General features: G+C 48.2%; 1 protein-coding gene across 1 annotated transcript in view; it reads right to left on the bottom strand.

Moving 5' to 3' along the window:
• LOC311358635 (protein TANC1-like) overlaps positions 1 to 26,421 on the bottom strand; it is a 115,372-nt gene that overhangs the window by 45,631 nt on the left and 43,320 nt on the right. Inside the window, 6 exon segments of the mRNA XM_084478730.1 lie at positions 7,512 to 7,844; positions 10,479 to 10,539; positions 10,545 to 10,612; positions 10,615 to 10,666; positions 13,952 to 14,020; positions 14,022 to 14,089. Of these exon segments, the coding sequence (XP_084334856.1) occupies positions 7,512 to 7,844; positions 10,479 to 10,539; positions 10,545 to 10,612; positions 10,615 to 10,666; positions 13,952 to 14,020; positions 14,022 to 14,089 (651 nt within the window).

The following is a 26,421-nucleotide window of genomic DNA, read 5'->3' as shown; positions in this document are numbered from 1 at the left end:
TAGACACACTGCTATGATAACAGCAAGGCTAAATGCAGACAACACCATTAGCAACACTATCTACCCTATACAGTTAAGTCACGTCATCTGGTTGATCAAGAGGAGTGCTGAAATATTCATGCCAGGAGCAGATTTGTGGCTCCTGAATACAGGAGATCTTACACTATGGGGTGCGGGGTGCTGTCCATCAATCTCAGCCAGATGGCACGTGGCGACAGACAGCAGATAGCGGGCACACTCTGCCCCAGACGCAGAGCTCTTGGCTGCTTCTCGACAACTTCTGTTCCCTCAAATAGAGAGGAGAGGATCGATCTCTCTGCATGAATCACACTCCTGCTGTGACCTTCAGGCACTGACATCTCTCGGAGAATGGCCGATATCTACGCAACCTTTCCAGAGAGCCTAGTGGATGAATGGCGCCGAGCTGTCAATCACGGCCTCTTATTTTGTTCTCCAGGCTAGAGTTGGGTGGTGTCGTCACACACACCCAAAGACACGAGGAGACTCAATAGATGACATATGCTCCCGGAGACAAAAACACAATCAGGCGGGCGCGTCTGCAAACAGTGGGTTTTACGATAGCCAGCAATCACAGCAGGCCTTATTGTCTCACTGAGAAGGTTAACACACACATTATCAACCTCTCTCTCTCTCTCTCTTTCTCTCTCTCTCCACTCTCTCTCTCTCTCCTTTCTCTCCCCTCTCTCGCTCTCTCATCCAGTATTTCAAATAGATGATGCAGTCTTTTCTTTGACGTACATATCGTGGAAACATGTGCCCATTGCTGAGTAGTAACTCCACCTGTTTCCCTGAGAACCAGGTGGAGAGGTGACCTCACCTCTGAGTTTTATAAGACAAAAAGATTACGCCACAAGGTGTGGCGTAAACGCCTTACCTTGCAGCCATCTCCTGAACGTTGGCAGAGAAACCAATGTACGTCCATAAATAACCCTGACAAAGTGGTTATTAAGCAGAAAGTCAGAAGACGATGGAGACGCATCAAAGCACTGGTTCTCACCATCAGGTATCAACGGCCAGTAGAAAGCCTGACAGAACCATGGCTGCAGTCATAATGAACCTAACTCAAGCTGGAACCACTAGCAGTTCATGCTTGGATTTCGGGCACTGGCATTCCAATCGCTGCACATAATGTAACCATGTGATTCCACAAAACTTTGTTAGCTCACACTCAAATTGAAGGGAAAAGTCAAAAGTAGAATCTGAAAACAGCAAGGGTGACAGCAAAGGAAGAGGGACGCACATGCAGCCTTTTGACGTTGTTTTTCAAAGAGAAAATGGAGTGGTCGTCAAAGGCCTTGTTTGAAGAAGATGTTTTAACAGGAGTGATTTATGGCAGCAAGGCAGAAAACAGTCACAGCATCCTGTATATCATCTCCGACAGCACAGAGCCCAGATAAGAGGCATGTCCTGATAAAAAATGTGTTCCTCTCCTGCTCATACGTTGGTATTCATTCCACAGCGTATCCCCACTTTATATGCAGCGATAACATTTACATTTTCAGTATCGCTGTCTTCCCTGGACTTGTGTCAAACATAATGCCTCTTTCGTCTGGTCAAGGAACAGGAGACATGGTGTTTGTACTGAGAAAACCATCCGTCTTTTAAAATCTTGACTGGGGCTAAATGAACAATGGTGTCCTTGTGCTGAAAAGGTGAGATGAAAAGCAGCTAACAGCTAGCTGTTTAAGTTAGCCGTAGCAGTGGACTGTGAGGACAGGCAAAGCACTCTGGGTGTGTTAAATGTGGGGGCTAAGCTAGAAGAAGAAGGAGGAGGAGGAGGAGGGGTAACTCTGCATCAGTTCTTGATGTAAGCAGACGCCTATTCTTAGAGCATACAGAGAATAAAGATCCTCATGTCGAGGTGTCCTGCCTCGCCGCGGGAGACCTTCCAGTTTGAACATTAGTTCCGCCTCAGCTGGGGGGCCATTGATCTTCAGATGTGGTCAGAGCCTTATGTTGTTCAAAACACCCCAGCCAATCAGATTAAAGAACTAAGCCCTCTCCGCTCTTGCCGAATACGGCAAGGAGTCGAGCAAGAACATATTCTCCTCAGAGGAAAGCCCTGCGTGCAGATTTCGGTTCATCTTTTAACATCGTTACTCAGTTTTGATTGCTCTTCAGATTGTGACACATTTCTTGGTGGCCTCTTTAGTTATTTTTATTTGATAAACTGTGGTGCTCTGTGTTCATCGCGAACCAAACCCTTGCTGTGAGAGCTGATTGGTCTTCAGAGTTTCACCTTTGATAAAAATCTGGTCTCACCAGGTTCTGAAGACGGACGCTGACATAAGTGGCGGCAGTGGGTAACTGTAACTGTAAGAAAATGTGGTGATGATCACTGAATGTTCTGGTGTGTTCCTGCCATCTCTGCTGTGTTTTTTGTGCTCTGTGGTTAGCAACACGCAATGGAATGTGACAGGAGTGGGATGAGAATGTAAATCTAAGCGAGGGACTCTGTGAAATAAGTAATGAAAGTTAGGAGTACACCAGCGGTATTTTGTTTTGTCCTCACTCCCTCTGCACGCCACTCGCTGGTTTGGCGATCGATGGCCAAATCTGCAATGGTCTGGCGCTGGCATCCTGCCAGCTTTGCGATGCAGCATTAAAAGCAGATGCTGTCGTCAAAGTCAACACCACACCATTAGGTGGTTGGTATTAATAATGGGTTGCCAGATTTCAATTTCATTTCAAGCCCCTCCTGTGACAGGTGGTGTGTCAACGTTGGTAGAAGTAGCCAGCGCAGATGCCGGCTTAATGCAGAGCTGCTTGAGACACAGCAGCCAAGTCCTTCATAAGACGTGACTGTGTGTGTGTGTGTGTGTGTGTGTGTGTGTGTGTGTGTGTGTGTGTGTGTGAGTGTGTGTGTACATGAGAGAGACCCACAGTAGTGTGAAAGACACATCTGAGCAACATATGGACATTCCACATACATGGTGCTGGAATGTCGGAGGCCCAGTGACACAGTTGTTGACGGATGTGAGACAGGTGCGCACCACCACCTACACAGTAGACATGAAGTACTTATCATACGGCACTAAGTCCTTAGTGTACTGCGCTATAAGTCCTCATTACATGGCACAATAAGTGCTTGTTATACTGCACTATGAAAACTTCACTCACTGTGAAGGGGAGTCATGCTAGTGAATCTTTATGATAACACCACCGTGGCAAGCTGGATGTGTGATGGAGTATCTGTGAAAAAGGCATCATCTTCCCCTTTTGAGTGTCTACATAGGTGCTGGGAGGAATTTGTCGCATCGGATCACATCGCGTGCCAGCAATAGTAGAGGAAAGATGAAGAGCTGGGAACATTTTGTAATTGATTCATTCTTCAAACGGTTGATTGATGGGACGAATGTGCGGCGTTGGCACAAATGGAGTCTCTACCGTAAAACAGGCATGAAATCAAGGAGAATGAATGAGTAGCATTTGACTTTTTCCCTCAGAATAAACAACTATTATGATTGGTCACGTCCAACCCCTGCAGGCCATAGCCAATTAAAACGCCCCAGGAGTTGAAGGGAGGGAACTCTGATCCATCGGAGTTTCCACACTGGGACTCAACAATACAATCACACACACACCCATCTCTCAGACTACCTGTCTTCATACACACACACCTCTCAGACATTACCTGTCTTCATATTCACACACACACACACACACACACACACACACACACACACACACACACACACACACACACACACACACACACACACACACACACACACACACACATATACATCTCTCCTAGATTACCTGTCTTCCTATACACACACACACACACACACACACACTCTCTCTGACACACACTTACTCTGACTCTATTGACCGCCCTGGGCCATGGCTCACATTTATTTGGCTTCATTTAGTTCTCGATATGAATCCATATATCTGCCAGGCGTTCCCTGAGGCCTCTTTCTTCTGCACCGCCCTCTCTCCGGGTCAGGGGATCCACAACAGAGAAGAAGAAGACCAGAACTGGCCAATCTATGGAGCTGAGGAGGAGGAATATGGGCTGTATCTCTAGTCCAAGAATAAATAGAGAGATATATAGATAGAGAGATAGATAGATAGCTAAAGAGAGAGAGAGAAAGAGAAAGAAAGAGAGAGAAAGAGAAAGAAAGAGAGAAAGAGAAAGAAAGAGAGCGAAAGAGAAAAAAAGAGAGAGAAAGAGAAAGAGAAAGAGAAAGAGAGAGAGAGAGCTAGATACCTAGATAGATGGATATAGATACCGGACATACAAAACCGGCAACATATTCCTCTCCTCTGATAATACTGGGCCTGGTGCGTGTTGGTAAGTCACATGAACACATGCACACATGAGCACATAAGCACACGGCGATAGAGCCCTGGTGCCGGCCTGCTGCAGCGGCCGGCCTGCTGCAGCGGCCGGCAGCACATGGGCTGGAGTGCTGTTTCCATGTCCTCTCTGTCCTCCCTCAGCGCAACATCTGAGGTGTGGATCCTGCAGGACCCAGAGGGCAACGCTGCATAACTATGACATCATCCCACAACCTCTAGGAGCACACACACACACACACACACACACACACACACACACACACACACACACACACACACACACACACACACACACACACACACACACACACACACACACACACACACAACGCATATACACACTGCTGCATATACACCAACACATACACACACACCAATGTAGTTAATGGTTAATCACCAAGCAGTAACCAGGTAGTTAATGGTTAATAAACCAGTAGTCACCAGGTAGTTAATGGTAAACCACCAGGTACTAACCAGGTAGTTAATGGTTAACCACCCGGTAGTAACCATGTAGTTAATAGTAAATCACCCGGTAGCAAACGTGTAGTTAATGGTTAATCACATGGTAGTAACCAGTTAGTTAATGGTTAATCAGCCGGTAGAAACCATGTAGTTAATGGCTGTAAATAACCAGGCTCCAGATTGACAGACACCCTGAAGGATTAAGGTGCACACCAGCAGTAAACTATGCTGTGAAGAAGCCGCTGTGCACACTGAGCTATAAGAAGGCTATACGGCTCCTCTTGATAACCCGTTGGAGGCGGGGGGGTTACAGGGGGGGGGGGGGTAAGCCCGCTTTCTGAGAAGATACACAACGTGTGCCAATAATGGGAGAGGCTGGGCTCGCTCTCTGCATGCATTATCCTCTGAAGCTCCGCTATCGCTGGAGCTCTTGTCTCATAACTACAACCCATACACATTCCTGATTCCCAGCTGTATCAAGAAAATGGCTCAACTACAGTTTGTCAGAAGTCGACGCCGCCGCATCATGTAAGGCGGGCACACCTTTTCCCCCTGCTTAACATGGAGGGAGCGTTGAGGCTAGGAGCGAGGGTAATAATATAGAGCTTCTAAGGCTAACTCGAAGAGACTTGGCATTAAATATTACCAGCCACCTCTGACTTTGGTGAGATGAAGCTCAAAATGAAATCAAGTTTTAGGTCCTGGCACCCATCTCTCCAGCCTCCCCCTCCCCTAACGCTCTTCTCTCTCTCAGCGTCTCTCTTGCTCTCGCTCGTTTCTCTTACAAATCTTCCTTTTTCTCCCTTCACTGTTTGCGTTGTAATGCCTGAAAACAGCCTTTAGATGACTGACATCCAAGGAAGGAAGCAGGACTCTGCCACATTAAGAACACAGCAGTTTGTGACAGGAGAGTAGCTTTCCTAAAACAAATCTGAACTGAAACACGGTAGTGAGTGCACACCAGAAAATCCACCGGCAGTTGTATGAATGGAATTGTGTCTGAATTACCCTCAGGTAAGACATTGTCAGTGCATAAATATGTATAGCATCTATCTAACCAGCCAGGCTCACTGCCACAGGAGACAACAGCAGCTCCCTGCTTTAGGCTCATATTCCGGAGTCTGAGTCTAAAAGGAGCTGCTTGGACCAGGGGGACTTAAGGAAATAGGGCCACGGTCAATCACTGAACCAGCCAGAGAGAGAGACAGAGAGAGTCATGGGGAGAGAGAGAGAGAGAGGGAGAGAGAGAGAGGGAGAGACAGAGAGGTAGGGATAATGACTGAGAGCAAGAAAGAGAGATGTAGCGAGAGAGAGAGAGAGGTAGGAAGACTGAGAGAGCAAGAGCGAGAGGGGCAGTGAGAGAGAGAGAGAGGGGGAGACAGAGAGGTAGGGATAAAGACTGAGAGCAAGAAAGAGAGAGGTAGCGAGAGAGAGAGAGGTAGGAAGACTGAGAGAGCAAGAGCGAGAGGGGCAGTGAGAGAGAGAGAGAGAGAGAGGGGGAGGCAGAGAGAGAGAGGTAGGAAGACTGAGAGAGCAAGAGAGAGAGGGGCAGAGAGAGAGAGAGAAATGGAATGTAGAGGTAGAGAAAGAAAAGTTGGGGACACTCAGACAGCTGAGGGTGGGGGGGGGGGGGGGCGTGGTGGTCCAAGAAGAGCAGGACTGTTTTGAGGCAGGAATGCAGAACGGATCGGTCACACAGCGGCTCGTCCTTTAGTCTGACGTGACGCGGTGAAGGCACACCACACAACAGCTGCAGAACACACAGCGCACAGAGCGAACTCAAACCCCCCATACCACCCAATCCCCCCCCGTCCCCCGTCCCCAAAAACAACCAGTCGGCCCCTTCCTCGCTCTCAATAACCTCTCGGTCCGTCTCCATCTGCCCCGGCCTCCCGCCGCTCCTAATGGCCCTGCTGTGAGCCCGAGCGTGCTGGCTGAACGGTCACTTTACGGACGTGTCCGCCCGTGCCTTCCGCCACTCCGTCTCCCTCTCCCTTCAGCCTCTGTCTCCCTTCAGCCTCTGTCTCTCCCTTCAGCCTCTGTCTCTCCCTTCAGCCTCTCCTTCCTCTCCCTTCAGCCTCTCCCTTCAGCCTCTCCCTCTCCTTCAGCCTCTCCCTCTCCCTTCAGCCTCTCCCTCTCCCTCTTCCTCCCCCTCTCCCTCTCCCTCTTCCTCTCCCTTCAGCCTCTCCCTCTCCTTCTTCCTCTCCCTCTTCCTCTCCATTCAGCCTCTCCCTCTTTCCTTCAGCCTCTCCCTCTTCCTCTCCGTCTCCCTCTCCCTTCAGCCTCTCCCTCTTCCTCTCCGTCTCCCTTCAGCCTCTCCCTCTCCCTTCAGCCTCTCCCTCTCCCTTCAGCCACTCCCTCTCCCTCTCCCTTCAGCCTCTGTCTCCGTCTCCCTCTTCCCTTCATTCTCTCCGTCCCCCTCTCCCTTCAGCCTCTCCGTCTTACTCTCCCGCCTGCTCAGCCATGAAATGAGAGGAAGCGTCCGCATGTATGCGTCGCGTCCTTGTTGTGACAGAGTAGCCATGCTGTTGCAGCCATGCTGCCGAAAACAATCAACCATAAAACAGGAGCTCAGCGGCCCTCGCGGCCCTTGTCACGGCTTGTCTTTTCAACGGCCGAATCGAATGTCGTTAATCTGCCGCCGCAGAGGTCAGCGGAGCCCGAGCCCCTCTCGGTAAACGAGGGACGATGAAAGAGTGCTACAAAGGAGGCCTCCTTACCTGCCACCGAGTTGGGCCTCTGCATCATGAGCGACGAGCAGGTGTGGGCCGGGTACGACAGGGGGCCCTCGGGGGTCTGGCCGGACGCCACGGCGGCCCGGGCCGGCACCACGGGGGGCCGCTGTTGCTGCTGCTGGTTCTGGTGGTGGGGCTCGGTCGCGGGGGACGCGGTGCCGGCGCTGCTGGGGTCCTCCTCCGCCACGGGGGAGCAGGTCTCGACCCGCACGCCGGCGGTGGGGCCATGGCGCCCGCTGGCCCTCAGGCTGCCGTCCTTGCTCCACTCCAGGCTGGACCCGCTGCGGTCATCATTCTCGGAGGAACTGGTGATGGTGGCTGAGATGGGGGGAGGGGAGGAGGGGAGGGGATGGAAGGGAAAGGAGAGATTAAAGAGAGGGAAGGAGTCTTAAAAAAAACTGGAGACGAATATGAACGGGCAAAACGAACGGCCTTTGATGTTTACACACTGAATCTCAGTTTCCGCACCGATGTTATCAACACACGTCATATTTATGGCTACAATTGGCTTGCACTAATGAAAACTAGTCCCGTGTGATGGTGGATTTATGGGGTTCATTTCCCCAGCCAAGCCTCCCTTCTATCTGCTCTTTGGATCTCCTCAGCTGGAGGATTTGAGAAACTCAAAAAATCACAGGACGTAACCTGCGATCCGCCCTCCAATCTGCACGTGGCTGGACTAGAGGTCCGACTGCCGTTCAATCTCTTTAGGACTTTAGGTGTTTTGCTGACATAATTAGCAAATCCTTTAATCCGTTCTTCAGGCCACTCTGGCCGCTGCCAACTCATCCTAATAGCAGGGGGGTGAGGGGGGCAGCAGAGGCACCAGCCAGGCAGCTGGATGTGGAAGCATCAGTGCAGTCTCTGGTCTGGAGACATACACACACACACACACACGCAGAGCACTAATCTGGATTTCACGAAGCTCCGGCACATTGCATCACTACTATTAACATAACATACCCTGAGTCTCTCTCTCCTCTCCTCTCTCTCTCTCTCTCTCTCTCTCTCTCTCTCTCTCTCTCTCTCTCTCTCTCTCTCTCTCTCTCCCAGACCTAGGGAGGGTCTCTTGAGGACCAGGGCCTCTGAGGACCAGGGTCTCAGAGAACTACTTTCATGTGAAGGAATTCCAGGTGAGCTACCCAGGGGGGGTCAGCTCCGTACACTGACTATTCATTATTTAGAGCCTCTCCTGTTGTAAACTTGGCATCATAAAATAATCCCATCCCTGTTTATGGTGTATTACAAGAAGCCTGTTAAAGCTGCCCCTATAGTGCACTTTCTGAATGGCGAAAGATGATGAACGTTCTTCGGTTGAAAATAATTGGATCCTTTACGACCACGCTTAAAACTGGGTCGACAGCTGCCAGCATCAACAAACAAATAAAAAACCAAACAGTGCGAGAAAAAGCAATTCCTAATCTAGGGTGCCTATTACTAGGTCATCCACTGCAAAAACTGGAAATCCGTCCCCACGAGACTGGACTGATATGAGGGGAGTGTACCGGAGTGGAGGCTAGATTACTGGAGGCCGGAGTGGAGGCTAGATATCAGGAAACCGGAGTGGAGGCCAAATGAATGGAGACCAGACAGGGGTCCAGAAGACTGGAGGCTAGAGCAGAGGCCTAAGAATCAGAGGCGGAGCGGAGGCAGGTGCAGAATAAGTAAACGGAAGTAACTGGAGGCCGGATCAGAGGCCAGATGACTGAGGTCGAATCAGAAGCCAAACAACTGGAGTCCGAGCAGAGCCAGGAGCAGAGGCCAAATTACTGGAGGCTGAAGTCGAGACCTCTTCATATACAGTATATATATATATATATATATATATATACACACACATTATTAAATATAGAGATATCCATAGACACACACACGCAGACATCCATACACACAGGTACGCACGCAGCCTCAATCAGTCCCGCATCAAGTTCACAAACAGCACCACTTCACGCCGGTTTCTCACAAGCAGAATATTTGTTCACAACAAGCCCAGAGGACGAGGTGGGTTCTTGATGTTGAGGATTAAAGCAGAGACCCATAGAGGGAAGTCATGTTCCGCCCACACCTGGACGTCTGCCGCGAGGCTCACGCTGCACAACACAGACTCCAGCGCTGGTTCACACACTATCACGGTACCCATTCAATGTGTAGCAGCCAGATAGAACACTGCTCGGGGCGGGCGGGGGGGTTGGAATATGAGTCATGGTTATTATAAATTATGTCAACTGCATCTCGCTGGCAACAATTAAAATGCTGAGTACAGGGTTTGTACGTGGCGCAAAGGCGTTTAAGTATTTCGAAAGGATGGTCGCGTGTGCTCATTGTTTGCACATGTGAAAAGCTTTTACCGTCCACTTTTCAAAGTTGCCTCGTCTTTTATGGAGATACGCTGTGCATGGACACTCATTTGATGTTGTAACATGGTTTAAGAGGAAAGATTGGAAAAATTGTGAAGATTTGCATTTTAGCCTTCATTAAGTAAGCTAAGCCATGCCCGGGCCCCTGGGGGAGGCCCTGTATGTTTTACAGCCAATTAGCAGAGATGAGCTCCAGGAACAACTCAATGATGTGAGCATCACCTCTGGCTGCAGGAACATCTCAATGCAAACCCAATGAGTGAACCATTGTAAAGGCTGTACACATACAGCGTCTTTAGCCACCATGCTAAGTCGCCTCACTTTTCGTTTCTAAAGGTGTAATGATTAAGTAAATTAGCTGAATAAAAAGGACCCGCACAGGGGCCTGTGATGAAAAACACACAAGAAAAATACAACAAGGGTTCTTCTTTGGCTGTGTAGAAAATGAGCTAGTCATGTGATGCTATCGAATCGGCACATAGACTACTAGCGTACTCACTGATACCCTCCTCGCATTTTAAGACCAAGAGGAAGATTACTGTTTTAGCTGTGGTGAGATGACCACAAGACATAACCCCTGTCCCCGTCCACTCACCTATGATCCCACTGTCCTTGCTCTCAAGGGTGGAGCTTGGGGTGGTGATGGTCCCACAGGGCTGGACTGGCTGAGCGGGGGGCGGCCAGTGCTGCTGTTGAGGGTGGAGCAGGGGCTGTCAGTGCAAGGGGAGCCGTGCTGCTGGTCTGGGTGGAGCAGGGGCTGATGCCCTGACTGGTCACCGAGCACTGTGGAGGAGGAGGAGGAGGAAGAGTAAGTGGTGGAGGAGGAGGAGGCGGAAGAGAGAGAGAGGGGGAGGAGGAGATGAGGAGGAGGAGGAAGGAGCAGGAACAGGAAGAGGAAGAGGAGCAGGAAGGAGGAGGAGGAGGGTGGAGGAAGTCGATGAGGAAGGGGAGGAGAAGGATGAAGAATGAGGAGGTGGTGGCAGTGGAGGAAGGAGAATACAAGAGAGTATTAAAGAAACTAAAATCCACTTCTATACATGACACCTCCCCCGGCCCACCCCTTTTGAAAAAAATCAAAACATAAATGATTCAATAAAATAAATAAATAAATAAATAAATAATGAAGCCTCTAACAACCTTGCTGTGCAAGAAACGTGTGTTTCGTTTCAAAGAGCTTATTTTTCCTCCTTTTCTGTGCCTGAAAAACAACTGACCCTGGATCATGTGAAAGCAATCATTGTGAAATAAAGCAGCCTTTCACGTGTGCGGTGTGACACACGGGCTGAGGGGCATGGGGTCTGGGGAGAGCGAGCATGGCATGCAAATTGAACACTCATGTCTGCGGAGAAGCAGAGACAAAAGCAGGTCTATGGAGACGAGCACAATGCATAGTCTCCATTCCTGCGTCGTGTCACCCAGCCTGTCTGAACACAATGCCGCGGATGCTGCTGCTGCTTTTCCCATTCGCACGAGTGACAACCGTGGAGTTCCAAACCACAGGCAAGTGCCCCCCCCCCCCAACGCCGCTTCAGACACGCACTCACGCCTTCACACACACCCACACACCCGCAAGTACACACACACACACACACACACACACACACAAACACTCACGTACACACACGTACACACTCACTCACTGACACATACGTACACACACCACAAGCTTTGTCATTTGGGGTTGTGTGCGTGTGCGCTAATGCACAGTAGATACCAGGCCCTGCTCCCCTAAAGAGAAGGAACACGCGAGCAGCAGCCATGCAGACAGGCTGCCTCTGAAGAGATCAAGTTTGATATTCTCTCTGCTTCAACACGCACACCATTCCCTCCGACTGGCAGGCACGTGCCCCCCCCCCCCCAGAAGGACCACGCCAAAATCTCTGGTAGACACAGTTTTAAGGAAGGAGATGGAAGCCTGTAGTGTGATAACTTGGGACCATCGAGAGTAACACAACCGATAGCCCGTTGTCTTAGTGACGATCAGACTTAAGTTTAGTGGTGAGCTAGTCTCAACAAACAGACTTAAGTTTAGTGGTTTACTACTTTCACCAATCACACTCAAGTTTAGTGGTTTACTAGTCCCACCAATCAGACTTAAGTTTAGTGGTTTACTATTCTCAATGAACAGACTTAGGTTTAGTGGTTTACAAGTCTCACCGGTCAGACTTAAGTTTAGTGGTTTACTAGGCTCACCAATCAGACTTAAGTTAAGTGGTTTACTAGTCTCACCAATCAGATTTACGATTAGTGGTTTACTAGTCTCCCCCAACCAGACTTTAGATTAATAACTTAAGTCTAGCTAGCTAGCTAGCTACACTTGGGCGAATGGGGGATTATTTTTCTTTAGCTTCAACCTTGTTTTGACCAATAATTTTGCTGGAGGCGAGGATCCGCTTCGCAGCAAAAACACAAACTCGGCCAGATGTAGCAAACTGTATAAAAGTGTCTGTAAAGGTGTCCCATCGACACCTTGTAGTCCGTCCACTGCAGAAATACACTTGTTCAAATCAAAAAGAATTCTTTGGTGTGATATCTCCGTAGCGATACTCCACCCCTTGCAGTTGCTAGTTTCCGGCCCAAGGCTCGGTACCCGACTCCCCACATCAGTTCTGCTTTGACACAGGGGAGAACCGCTGGATCCCCAGTTTAATTGAGGACTAATGATTTGGTGTAGGAGGGGCGGGGAGCAAAAGGCTGAGCTGGAGCTCTGATTGCACAACAGAAAAACAGAAGACAGGATCGCTGGCAGATGGGTTCAACGCCTTGCATCTCCTCTGCTCATGTGTTTGGCATACAAAACACTGTGTGTGTGAGCAAGCGCTCACACACACAGACACACACAGACACACACACACACACACACACATGCAAACAAAAGTACAGACACACACAGACACACACATAAATACACACGCAAACTCACACACACACACACACACACACACACACACACACTCACATATGTACATAGTCAAACACGCACACACTCACACGTGTGTTGTGTGTGTGTGTGTGTTTGGATACACACACGCAAACACAGGCAAACCCAGTTACGTACACACACACTCTCACACACACACACACACACACACACACACACACACACACACACACACAACACACACACAGGCAAACACACGTACATACAGACACACAGACACACACACACACACACACAAACTAAGCCCATTTAAAAGACACTCCAAAGAAACGCTCTCTTCATCCCTCCGCTCGTCCTCGCTCCTTCCTCCTCGCCGAGCACGAGTAAAGAGGCGTCCCCCCACCGGCAGCCTCTCACCCAGCCCTGTCCCGCGGAGCCCGGCGTCACATCGTGGGCTAGTCCAGCGTGCCCCTGATCAGCAACAACGCACACCGAGGCTCAGAGCAAGCACAACTGCTTCTGTACCGGCACTCAGGACCCGGGAGCCTCCCTCCAACAGCACTCAAGTGATCGGAGAGAGGAGGGGGGGGGGGGAGACGCACCTCCAGAGCGAACGCACCGCCCGCTCCCGACCTGGTGCGCGCAGCCGCTCAGGCGCTCAGTCGGGCGGGCGGGGAAGCGGTTACCCTCGGCGGACTGGCGATCCCTCCCCCGGCGGCAGGGACATATGTCCACACGCGAGGTTTGAGGCAAAGGAATTAAAAAACAAAAACAGATGTGCCGAGCTGCGAAAAAACAGCAAAAGATAATCTCCTTCTCTGCTACTTTTTAACTGCTTCTGCCTCTCTGTCCCTCCCTCTCTTTCTTCTCTCTCTCTCTCTCTCTCTCTCTCTCTCTCTCATCTCTCTCTCTCTCTCTCTCTCTCTCTCTCTCTCTCTCTCTCTCTCTCTCTCCTCTCTCTCTCTCTCTCTCTCTCTCTCTCTCTCTCTCTCTCCATGTGCTGCAGTAGCAGCCGCGACAGAAGCAGCTGTTAGAGTAGAGGGGAGGGGTGGCTGTGGAGGGGGGGTGGTCCGGGGAGGTGAAAAGGGGGAGTGGGGAGAGGGGAGGGTGTGGCAGGGCACGGGGGAGGGAGGAGGGAGTGGAATAAGAAGAGAGGAGGAGGAGGGGGGGTCTGGGAATGGAAATACCTTCTTCTCATTTTTGTCGTCCATAGGTATGCGCGCGGATCCGGGGAGTCCTTCTCCCAGTAGGAAGCCCCAGCCGTGTCATCAGCTCCTGGGTAGCAGGGGAGGAGGCGGAGCTTGGCTGCTTCTCCGCTTGCAGCTCTGGGGAGGGCGAGAGAGAGAGAGCGGACGGGAGAGAGAGAGAGAGAGCGGACGGGAGAGAGAGAGAGAGAGAGAGCAGGAGAGAGAGAGAGGGAGAGAAAATGACTCGACATGTGGGGATAGATTCTACCTTCTACCTCTCACACAGGACGGCTCCACTCTGAAAGACTTGTGCCGCTAACACTGTAGAAACCCCGGGCGGGAGTAGAGGGGGAGAGAGAGAGAGGGGGGGGAGAGAGAGACAGAGACAGAGAGAGAAAGTGAGGGAGTGTGAGAGAGAGAGAGAGAGAGTATATGAGACAGAGATAGAGAGTGAAGCAGAGAGAGAGAGAGAGAGGGAGGGAGGGAGGGAGAAAGAGGGAGGGAGGGAGAGCCATGCGGGTGCTATGTATGTGTATGTGTGTGTGTGTGTGTTTGTGTGTGTGTGTGTGCTTGCGTGCGTGCGTGTGTGCATGTGTGTGTGTGACCACTAGCAACATGCCTAGAGTGCAAATTGCTCGTCTTCCTGGTTGTGTACAGCCCTCACTCAGAGCTCTGAATATCAATGAGAGAACACATACTTGTTATATCTCCCTATTCTATATCTATCCATCTATCGCTCTATACATAAATCTATCTATCCATGTATCTATCAATCAATCACTTATCTATTACATATAAAACTGCTTACATCATGTTGAGAATAAATAAAAGGCTAAGAGATTGGATCAATTTACCCACATTGGCTCTATAATGTATTCATCTCCTCTCCTGAAGATTCAATATGTTTACTAAATAATAATAATAACTTATTTGTACAGCACTCATCCAAGCACTTTAAATCAAGACAGAAGAACAGCAACAATGGCATTGGTCTAAAAGGTATAAAATCTGGTTACATACAAAAGCTGGACGTTTAAATAGAATAAGACACTAAAACACACAAGAAAAACATAAAAACAAACGAAAGCTCAGGGGGATCACACGATAAAAGCTCTTCTAAAGTGTGATCAAACAGGGGACTGTGTGCAGCGGGGCAGGAAATCATGGCATTGTTTATGGTCATATTAACAGTTTGCAGCATACATGGCAAACCCCAGGGGAGGGCTGGGTAATGTGTGGAGTGATGGGGGTGAGATTGCCCAAGGGTAAAGAGACACAGAGAGAGAGAGAGAGAGAGAGAGAGAGAGAGAGAGAGAGAGAGAGAGAGAGAGAGAGAGAGAGAGAGAGAGAGAGAGAGAGAGAGAGAGAGAGAGAGAGAGAGAGAGAGAGAGAGAGATAGATAGATAGATAGATAGATAGATAGATAGAGCGAGAGAAGGAGAGGGGCAGAGAGGGAGAGCAAGAGACGGAGAGAAGTGAGAAAGTGACAGAGAGCGCAAGAGAGAGTGAGAGGGACATAGAGAGTGAGAAAGGGACAGAGAGTGATAAAGAGAGAGAGCAAGTGAGAGAGAGGGAGAGAGAGAGACAGACAGAGAGACAGAAAGTTACAACACCGCTCTGTCAACACCTCCTCCTCCTCCTTTCCTCTCTCCCACATTATTCATAATGTTGGCAGTTCATCTGACTAAATAGAAGTCCAACAGCATTATGTACAGCCAGGCACTAATGAAGGCCAAAGTACGCTGGCGCATGCACGCCAGCACACACACACGCAGACTCAAAAATTACATAATGATAAAAAAAATGTAAAAAATGATTTTGCATAATGGCTATAACAGCCATGTTTGCCCAAATGCGTTAGCTGATTCAAACATTAGGGCCCGCATGAATCAATGTTGACGGGGCCAAGCGGCTGTAGGCTCCAGGTACGCATTTACCCTGTTTGAGGGTCCGCAGGCTGCAATGGTCTCATCACAACTGCACCTCTGACGAGCCGGGTTCAGCCATGGGGCGAGCCGGCTGTCAGGGGTTTAAGTACTGCAGCTGAACCAAACGCTGTGGATCTGATGAAGGAAGACTGGATCCTGTATGAGAGCCCTGTGCTATGTCCTGTTGAAATTAACATTGTAATGCAGGACTGTGTAACAGAGGTGGTCGTGTTGTGTGTGTGTGTGTGTGTGTGTGTGTGTGTGTGTTTCTGTGTGTGTGTGTTTCTGTGGTTCTTTGAGAGATGCATCATTAGTTATCCCCTCTCCCCTAGGAATGAACCAAAGCGATGATAACTCCTGAACTCATCAATAACTCCCGGTGCCATCCAACTCCCCCTTTCCTCCCTCTCCCTACTCCACCTCACTCCTTTTCCTCCCTCCTTTTCCTCCCCCCTTCTCCCCCCCCTCCTCTACCTCCTCTCCCCTCCCTCCTCCTCCCTTCTTCTCCCTCCCTCCCTTCCTCCCACCTCCTCTACTTCCTCCCCACTTCTCCTGAGGATGATCTATATGCAGGCTGAACGGACTGATGTCAACGTTTCCGCTGACCTATTGAGGAGTCTAAGCTTTGGTCACACGGAGGTGAATAGCAGAGAGACACAGACCTCTTGGAGGAACAGCAATCAAGCAGTTTAACTGGACGTACTCTGGACGTACTTTGATGACACGTAGACTATGGTTAGTATGTAAATCCTCCATTGAGTACATACATTAACATTATTGAAGTACTCTGTTCAGGCTTGAGACAGCTTGTACAACCAGAGGCAGGAAAGGGTGATACCATCAGACTGTAGAAATCTTTAGCTCATCCTCCCCACTACACCATAAGAGTAATACTATAATAATAATGATACATATTAATGGAAACACCAGTACACCAGGGAGACGACTCCTTCTGGAGGCAGAGCTCCGGTTTGCTCCTGTTTCAGCCTGGATGATTAGCCTTGGAGAGAGAGGGTGTGTGTGTGTGTGTGTGTGTGTGTGTGTGTGTGTGTTTTGTATGAATGCACGTATGTGTTTGTGTGTGTGTGTGTGTGTGTGTGTGTGTGTGTGTGTGTGTGTGTGTGTGTGTGTGTCTTTTGAGTGTGTGTGTGTGTGTGTGTGTGTGTGTTTGTGAGAGTATGAATGCACACGCATGTGTCTGTGTTTGCGTGTGTGTGCAGGCGTGTATGGCCTTGAGACTCCAGTTATTTTGCTCGCAGGGAAAAAAGACGGAAGAAAACAATTCCAAATTCCGTTGTGGTCCAAGAAGGAAGCCCGCCAGGCAGCCGACGCTCACAACCGACATCTGCTTTGTCTTAAACATTTACACAAGTTGTTAACAGGTGCCCTTTCTGTTGCTCCGGTGGCCATTAACCGCTCGGCAGTCTGATCCCGGCACATTATGCTATGTAAATAATGGGCTTAAAAAATGCTCCCTCTCATTTGTTTTCTTGTGAAAAGCAGAGTGAACCGGCGTGGCTGCCGCAACCACCGTGGCTCTATCCACCTCCAGCCTCCACAGCTGCACGGCCCCGCGTGTTTACCCTGATAAGTACGCTCCCGGGCTGGCCGTGTCTCTATCCAACGTAGCCCTAATCACCGTGATTGCACACAGTCAAGTTTGAACTTCAGCGGTGGCAACTTCTTTGAACGCCTGCATGGGCTCGCGGTTAAAACAAACACAGCTGGCTAATCCACGGCTCTCCCCGGCTGAGGCGGGAAATCAATGCCAACGGATTAGCGAACACATCTTTTATTTTTTTTCCACGCCGGTAATTGTTTCTTCAGGAAAACCCTCCTTTGTAAAGTGTCCCGTTTATCTTCCGCAACGCGAAAAAATACTAACAAAAAAAGGTAGGGAAATAAATTCATGTTTCACTCTTTTGTCATATGGCGTTGATAGGCGTTTGCGGTCTTCCAGCGTCACCCCCACTGACACTCTAGTCTGTTACTAATGCAGCATGCCATGGCAGTGTGAGGGGATTCTGCAGTACCCCCTGGTGTCCACACACCCCGCTAATGCACCACAGCCCCACGGTGCTCCTCACACACTGGGCATGGGGGACCCATCTGGTGAAAGGGCAACGCACTCGATCCATAAATCAGGCCCGGGCGGCCCCACCGGTGGCTGCCATGTTAACCTGTTCAACATGCACCCTCCTATCCCAGGAGCCAGGGAACAGATTCTGAACCTCCCTTTACGAGATGTACCACTGCAACCAGCGCGCTGTACGGACTACAATAAACACACACACACACACACACACACACACACACACAGACACACACAGACACACACACACACACACACACACACACACACACACACACACACACACACACACACACACACACACACACACACTCACGCGCGCGCGGACATACGCATGCACGCATCACACACACTACAAGAATCCTTTGATATTCCCCAGTTAAACCAAACCAAAACCGGGGCAAGTAAGGCGACAGAATGCACACGCACATTTTAGTGCTTTTATTCAGCGGTCTTAATATGATCTTTTTTTGGTTGGCCTTTCCACCGAGAGCGACTGAAAATGAACCCGTGTGGTGTGTGTGCAGAACATTTTCGTCGCCGGCTACTTCACTCACAAATGAGTAAGCCTTCTGGAGGTGTTTTAGAAAGACCGACTTTGTCTGCAGCATGACAGCTAACCGTGCGCTGACAGGTTCTGTCAGACTGAGCCACGAGCATCCCAGGCTACAGCTTTGATAACGACACATTTTGATTGACACACAAACAGACCATTCAGATGCCTGGTGCATTGTTTGTGCTTCCGATTGGGTTGGGTGATAACGAGTGGCACAGAACACTATAATCTATGTAAGCACAGAAAACCAGTCTATTATTATTATATTATTTGTCTTGGCTTAGGTAATAATGACGGGAACAGGATGTTAGGACAAGATGTTATTATTTTGATTATTTGGAAAACTGGGGAGAATTTGGGAGTAAACTGTAAACTGACATGTTTTATGTGTATTACAGATTTTTGTCAGGATTTGGGACACCCAGCTTGAATCTCGGACAAAACGGAACGTCTGGTGTCCGTACCAGTAAACCCCATGAAACGTTTGTTTAAGAGAGCACATATCAAGCCTGAAGCTAAAAGCAAGAGCCTTCTGACGCTCTCTTGAAGCCCACTGGCAGATTCTAGGGGAGACAACTTTTCTGTGAAGATTGGGTGCCTTTGTGAGAATAACAATGAACAACAAACGTTGTGCAGTAAGCCGTCGGTTTTCTCCTCTTCATTCCGAGCCAAAGCTTGTAATCCTCAAAGGCTCGAGACGGCGAAGGCCTCCTGCTAGTTAATTCCAGCGTGCCTCCAGCCCCCAGCCTCGACCACCACCACCATGCTCTCCACCACCATCCATAAGATCCCTTACGGCCTGACGCCCGACCACACCCCTGGACATTGATAGCATCTGAAGTACGATCAGAGGGGAATTGCCGTCCATGTGACACTGCTCGGTATCAGTGCAGTCGCACCTGCTAATGAGTGTTTTCATTGGTGGTGGTGGTGGTCCGCTTTTCTTTTCCAGACGTCTGTAAAGAGGCCCGAGCCCCATTCGTTCCACTCGACCGGTCGCTAACGGCTGAGGTTTGCTCATACCGTTTTGAACAGGAGTCCCATCAAGCCTATGTTCATATATGGTTAAGACAAGCAACTCTTTGTGTCAGTCTAGTTAGCCATTCCAACACAGGGGAGTTGAAAGGGCTGTGTAAGATCAACAACGTTGATAACGACACAACGGGTACTTGCATAAAGCCGTATGATGTTGACGCCGTTTACCTTTCATAAGTTAATCTCTTTCAGACAGCATACAGCCCGGCTCCATTCAGACTGGACTGTGGCTCCTATTATTGCTTGTGTCTTTTCCAATAAACCTTGGAGATGAATATCACCTTGGATGGTTTTTATTAGCAGACGGACACTTTGGAAAGATCTGGAAGGTGCACTTAATGGAATAGAGTCCATCTCAATGCATAAATCAAGGTTATTGTGCGGGCATTCAGGCGATCTGTAAAGCCACCGCACGTCAAGGATCCGCCACGTTTTGACGAGTTAAAAAGAAATCTTTCTTTGTTACCGCAGTGATGAAGACATCATTCATTGGGTAGGGATAGCACATCATTGTGAATCGGGTAAAATAGACGAGCAAAGCATTTAGGATTCATGAGCAAAAACAAAAGTTGTCTTTTCATCATCTGGGACAACTCCTTAGCTTGACCCTGTCATCCACTAGCCAAAGCATTTCAGAATCCATCCCATACAAACTGATTTCACTGAAGACTCCCTGGCAACATGAACACGCTTTATCTACTGCATCCTTGAACAGGAAGAGATGAGGCAGAGGAGTGCTTCTCTGGAGGAGGAGGAGTGCTACTCTGGAGGAGGAAGAGTGCTACTCTGGAGGAGGAAGAGTGCTACTCTAGGGGAAGACGAGTGCCACTATGCAGGTGGAGGAGGAGAGGGAGGAGGGCTACTCTGGAGGAGGAGGAAGAGGATGAGGAGGAGGTGGGCTACTCTGGAGGACGAGGAGGAGGAGCTTAATTTCTTCTGGCTTCTTTACCTTGGGCACCACAGCGCTCGCTCTCTCTCTCTCCACCTCTCTCTCTCTCTTGCTCCATACCTCTCTCTCTCTCTATACCTCTACCTCTCTTTCTCTACCTCGCTCTCTCTACTTCTCTCTTTCATTCTCTCTACGTCTCTCTCCCTCTCACTACTTCTCTACCCCGCTCTCTCTCTTTTTCTATCCCCCACCTTTTTCTGGTGTCTTCCCCCATTGCCTGGTTCCTGTGTGTGTGTGTCATTGGGTGTGTCTTTGTGCTGTGTATTTAAGTGCATTCACTTAAACCTGCACTAAGAAACTTTTTCATGACAGCCAAACCTGCAGCCTATCCATTATTGGAAATGATGTATAACAATGATAAAATCTGCTGGAACCACTTGGTTATATAAAAAGGGACAGAGATTTGCATTCAGATTTTCCTGCCACCATGGCCAAAATACCTGGGTTTTATTGAGCTGTGGGCGGTATACTATTCTGATTTCAGAACGTTTTTTATCAAAAGTGAATGCTGCTGTGGAAATCTATACAAATCATTTTTAACAAAAATGATGGCTGCAAATCGAAATAAGTCTTAACACGCAACATGGAAAACAACTGATGACAATTTAAACCGATTAGCACTATCAATAAATACATATATATATATATTTTTTATATGTACACATATACATATGTACATCTTAGCAATCAACTGCCTCAACAATCCGAAGCAATAAAACTAGTTATACCGACTTCTTGCATCAAAAATGTTGTCATAGAAAAAGCTCTTGATTTACAGCCTCACTCCAACACAAAGCTCACAGACATAAAGACACACAAGACATAAAGCACAAGCCATCCAAACCAAAGAGCAAAACCCTCAGCCATAGATTTACGAGGAGAAGTCTTACATTTCCAAAGGCGGACACCCAGACACAGCCAAACAGAGAACATCTTTACAGAGACGGCCATCATAAGGGAGACAATGGGTGACCTTTCCCAGATGGAAATGGTGAGTGCTCATCATTGGGGGGACAAAATTGATTCAGAATGAGGTTGTCTGGTGGAAGACACACATTCTGTAAGCTGGGAGGTATTGTGGTCACTGCGCTGTGCAGAACATTGTAATGATGCAGCTGCCAGGTTGACAGCTGGTAGCATTTATTAGCAGCAAAATACCAATAATGAAAACAAATATGCACATTAGGTATAAAAGGCAGCCCTCCTATCATTCCTATAGCAACACATCAAAGCTAATCGGAATAAGATTCAGAACACGGTCTCTTCCTGCAGCAGATGGATGGTCATGCAGCATGGGGTAATGTCCTGCAACAACACCTCGATATGCATTACTTCATGCAACAACCCATCGTTATGCAGCAGTAGGTAGTTTCCTGCAATAATGCATCGTTATGCAGCATGAGGAACTGTCCTGCAACGATGCATCATTATGTAGCAGGAGATAATGTCCTGCACCAACGCATCGTTGGGCAGCAGAAGGTTAACTGCGTACAAAAATGCATCGTTATGCAGCAGTAGTTGAACGTCCTGCAACAACGCATCGATATGCAGCACTGCAAGGTATTTTGTCTAGACGTGTTTCTGATTAATTCAGCCTTTCCAACAGAGTCAAGGAAACGGGACAATGTCCTTTTCATCTCTACTACGCCAACACATCCTCCAGTTTTTTCATCATAAAAAGATGCATGGTGGGTTTGTATTTTCTAAAACCTGATGAAAGGGAACAAAAAACAGATGTAATGCAATCCATATTTATAGCCTATATATTTTCCCCATTTAAGTCACAAATTCAATACAATATACTGATCTACATAGCTAATGAATCTTGAACACACTCAACAACATGTGGAGAATGTAGACACATGTACAGCTGGCCCAGGAATGGGGATAAGGGAACATTTGGGCAGAGGATCCGAGTGATCCTCAGTTTCTACATCTTATTGATCCACGTCTCCAGCAGCTGTGGCAATTTGGGATACATTTCAAGGAAAGAAGCAATTATTTGTATTTGTTTAGTTTTTTTCCTCCCGATACCGATGGAAAATTATTATGTATCTGTCTACGAGAAAAGAGAAATCACACAGCATAAACGTGTTGGTCGTTTGTGTGCAAAATAAACTCCTTCCCATTAGCAGTGTTTCACTAGATTGGAAACAGGTCAGTTCTGCACGCGGGATATTGACTGGCTATCAATCACATCGGCGCCGAAGAGAGCGCATTGTAATAGCACCAGAGGTTTCTAGAGGCTTCTACACTATAATCCCCAGTTAAAGGCCTGTGCTACAGCTTTAAGGACATGAAATCCTGCAGCAAATTAGCAAAATCGCATCACTTCACCTTTGATGGAGTAGAACCACGGGGGTCGTGTGTGTCTGTGTGGGATTGGAAACGTCAATATTCATGTGGTGATTGTCTTAGTGTCACATTGAGCCAGTGACCTGAAGCTGTGGGCTGAATTGACAACATGGGGGCATCGTGTTGAGGGGCTACTTTAATTACATTATACATACATTATACCTCCATCTCCATACATTATAAATCCATCTCTACTCATCAGACCTCCCTCTCCATGCATCATACATCCATCTCTCAACCTAGCCTGCATATACAAATCAACATTAACAACCACATTAACATGAACCATTTGAACCAGAATCTGCCTTTTATACAAATAAAGGCGGTGAATTAATAAGAGTAAGAAAGAGTCAGAACAACGCCATCATTCAAGTGAGAGGAGCTGGCCGTGCAATGTCGGATGGACGGAGGAGAGAGGGAGAGGAGAGAGAGAGAGAGAGAGAGAGAGAGAGAGAGAGAGAGAGAGAGAGAGAGAGAGAGAGAGAGAGAGAGAGAGAGAGAGAGAGAGGCCGGACGAGGAGAACTAGAAGGACAGCCAGGCCCCTCCCCTGCTGAGTAAATCATTCAGCTGGTGCTCATTAGCAGCCGGACTTCCACAACTCAAGCTGTGGCGCTGCTTAATGAAAGGCTGAGGAGCACATGCCTGCAACTTCTCCTTGTCCCGAGTTAGATGGAAGACCAGGATGCGTTGCCCCCACCAAGCATACCCTTACTTTACTTTCTACTCTCTCCCTCTCTCTGTCCCTCCCACCCTCCCTCTTTCTCTCCCTTCCCCGCTCCCTCGCTCTGTCGCTGTAGTCCTTCGTAGTCTTTCGAGATGAGAAGAGAACGATTACACAGAAGAGGAAATATGTAGTATCAGGCTAATGTTATACAACTAGTGCTTGTCAGAGTAGTGTGTGTTTATAGTTTGAGTGTAGAGTAGATAGCAAAAACGGTAGTGCAGTCTAGCGAGGACAGTGCTAGCAAGTAGACAGCACTGCCGCAGAAACATTTAAAACCTTGGCATTTTTTGCTCCTTCCTTTTCCGATCATACAGCATGTTTTAAATTACACGCGAGGCGTTCACGATGCGGGATGAGTTAATAGCACGCTGCCACTTATTTAGCCGCCAGCAAAGCTTCATCCTTGAGCACAACAACAGCTAGCAAAGCCAGATCACTTAGTGTCTGATTCAAAGGACCACAACAAAAGGGGTAGGCCGCAGAGGGGACGTTAAACCATCGCCGCGTTACATCTCACAATAATTACAGCCCGTCCGTTCAGGCTGTCACAATGTTGTTATTCTGGTGAGTTGAACGATGAGTATAGTGAACCCAAATAATGGTCGGACGTCAGGAAATCCTGTTTTTTATTTGTCGTTGTGCGACACTGTTGGTACTTTGTTAGAGCTCCTCTCTTCCATCTTCTACATCGATCAGCAGCTCTCTCTCTCTCTCTCTCTCTCTACTATGTAACACTGTTTCGAACCATAAAAAGTGACCAGACGGAAGAAGAGAGGTTGTTGCTCCACTTATCCAAGGCCAACCCAGAGTGTTCAGAACAGGATCAAGGACGCCGCTGTCCTTGGAGGGCCGTGGAGACGAGCCGCACGCCCAGACGTTACGTGTGGCGGTCTCAGCTCTGCCCGTGAAACTGTGATTTTGGCCGCTCGCTCCTGCGTGATGCACAGAGACGTTGCAAACAGGAGACGAGCGAGGATGCCATCCTGTTTCCTCACAAGACAGAAACAGCTCTTTCATTTGTTACACATCGCCTTGAACACACACGCACACACACACACACACACACACACACACACACACACACACACACACACACACACACACACACACACACACACACACACCAGACACTCGTACGCAATCACACTTTAAATGTAAATAAGTCACACATGCTTTGTTTAATCAAGGTTGGCAGGCTAATTTAATGGAAATGAATGTACTTAGTTCAACAAGGTAATCATGGTGACAGGGTTATGAGGTAGAAGAAGTATATCATGAGTTAATTAGTAAATAAACAAATCACAGTCATACTAGATGACTGGATGTCATCCATCATGATTTGTCTGATCTTACTGAGCTTTGCTATGGGTGACAAAGTCTATAACTTACCCAGCGCAATCAACAATCAATCAACAACAACAACTTAATGAACAAGATGTCTCCGATAAACATGACGTTATCTGATCATTCCTCAAAATAAATCAGGCCCTTGATGATAATAAGGACAATAGTTGTTTAACTTTGACCGTGAGTTATAGCGCTCCCTGTGGAAAAAGTGGTACTTCAAATTTTGGTGACAGGCGTTTCCTTATGTGTACCAACTTTGAGTTGTTCACCTTGGGAATGGTTGAAGTCAGCGTTATTCCCCCATTGACATCTGTTATAAAAAATAGCTTGGTAAGCACCTGTATAACTGGTAATTTTAACACTGTGAATTCAAAACCTTCCCCGTTACCTAAGGGGGGTGTCCTTGATGGACCCACCAAGGTCTAGGTCTCTGCAGCGAACGTGTTATTTATTGAATGATTGAGGTTAATTTGCATAATTTGGCATAATTCAGCCATGACAAAGAATATATTTTAGTAAAGTAACTTTTGGTCTGAAGCGTCTAGGGAGATTTTTTTTTTTCTATCTTACAATAGTCTAGGTCTACAGTAAGGCATACAGAAGTCTAGTTCTACAGTAAGGCCGACCGCAATGTAGTTCTAAATAAAGTTTACAGTTAGGCCTACTATAGACTAGGCCTATAGAACAGCACCTCTAAGTTTCTCTCTTGATTGACAAAGACAGGACGCCCAGACCACAGCTGAAACAACTTTAACCGCTGCTGCTGTCACATGCAAGCATACACACACACACACACACACACACACACACACACACACACACACACACACACACACACACACACACACACACACACACACACACACACATACACTCACACAGAGACACACACACGGCCACACACATACCCAAACACACACACACACACTTCAAGCGAAAACAATGGCACAGGAGAACAACAAATAAGAACAGCTGCACTCAGACCCCCAGGGGAACAGGACAGTGGAGCCGCATCCTTCAAAGACGGGGCAGTGTCACACAGCCCACAAGAACACGCTTCTTTTCTGAGGGCCAGACCAGAGGTGCATGTTGGGAGGGGAAGCAGAAAGCTGAGTAAACAACTGAAGTTGAACACACCCGAATCCTCACATGTGTGTTAGGATTCAGGCTTAAGGTTTGGGTTAAGGTTAGGGTTCAGGGTTAGAGTAAGGTTTAGGCTGCAGTCAACAACAGGCAGAAGCCAGTAGGAACATATCCAAAGGACATTCGACATCTCTTCTTCCCAAGGACTTACGTATACTAGAGAAGTCAGAATAGCCTAAGTTGGTCATAAAACATATACATGTATTATCATCAGGCACCATCAATCACGTATCAGTGCTGCCCTAAAAACGTCCTACAAATGTCGTCATCCTCTCATTCAATCCCTCTTTCTCTTTCGCCCGTCCTTTCCTCTCTCTCCCTTCCTCCCATCTTCTTGTCT

Source organism: Micromesistius poutassou, assembly GCF_964030765.1.
Source record: "Micromesistius poutassou genome assembly, chromosome: 14".
In the NCBI taxonomy this organism is placed as follows: Eukaryota; Metazoa; Chordata; class Actinopteri; order Gadiformes; family Gadidae; genus Micromesistius; species Micromesistius poutassou.
This window is presented reverse-complemented; position numbering and strand designations above follow the sequence as displayed.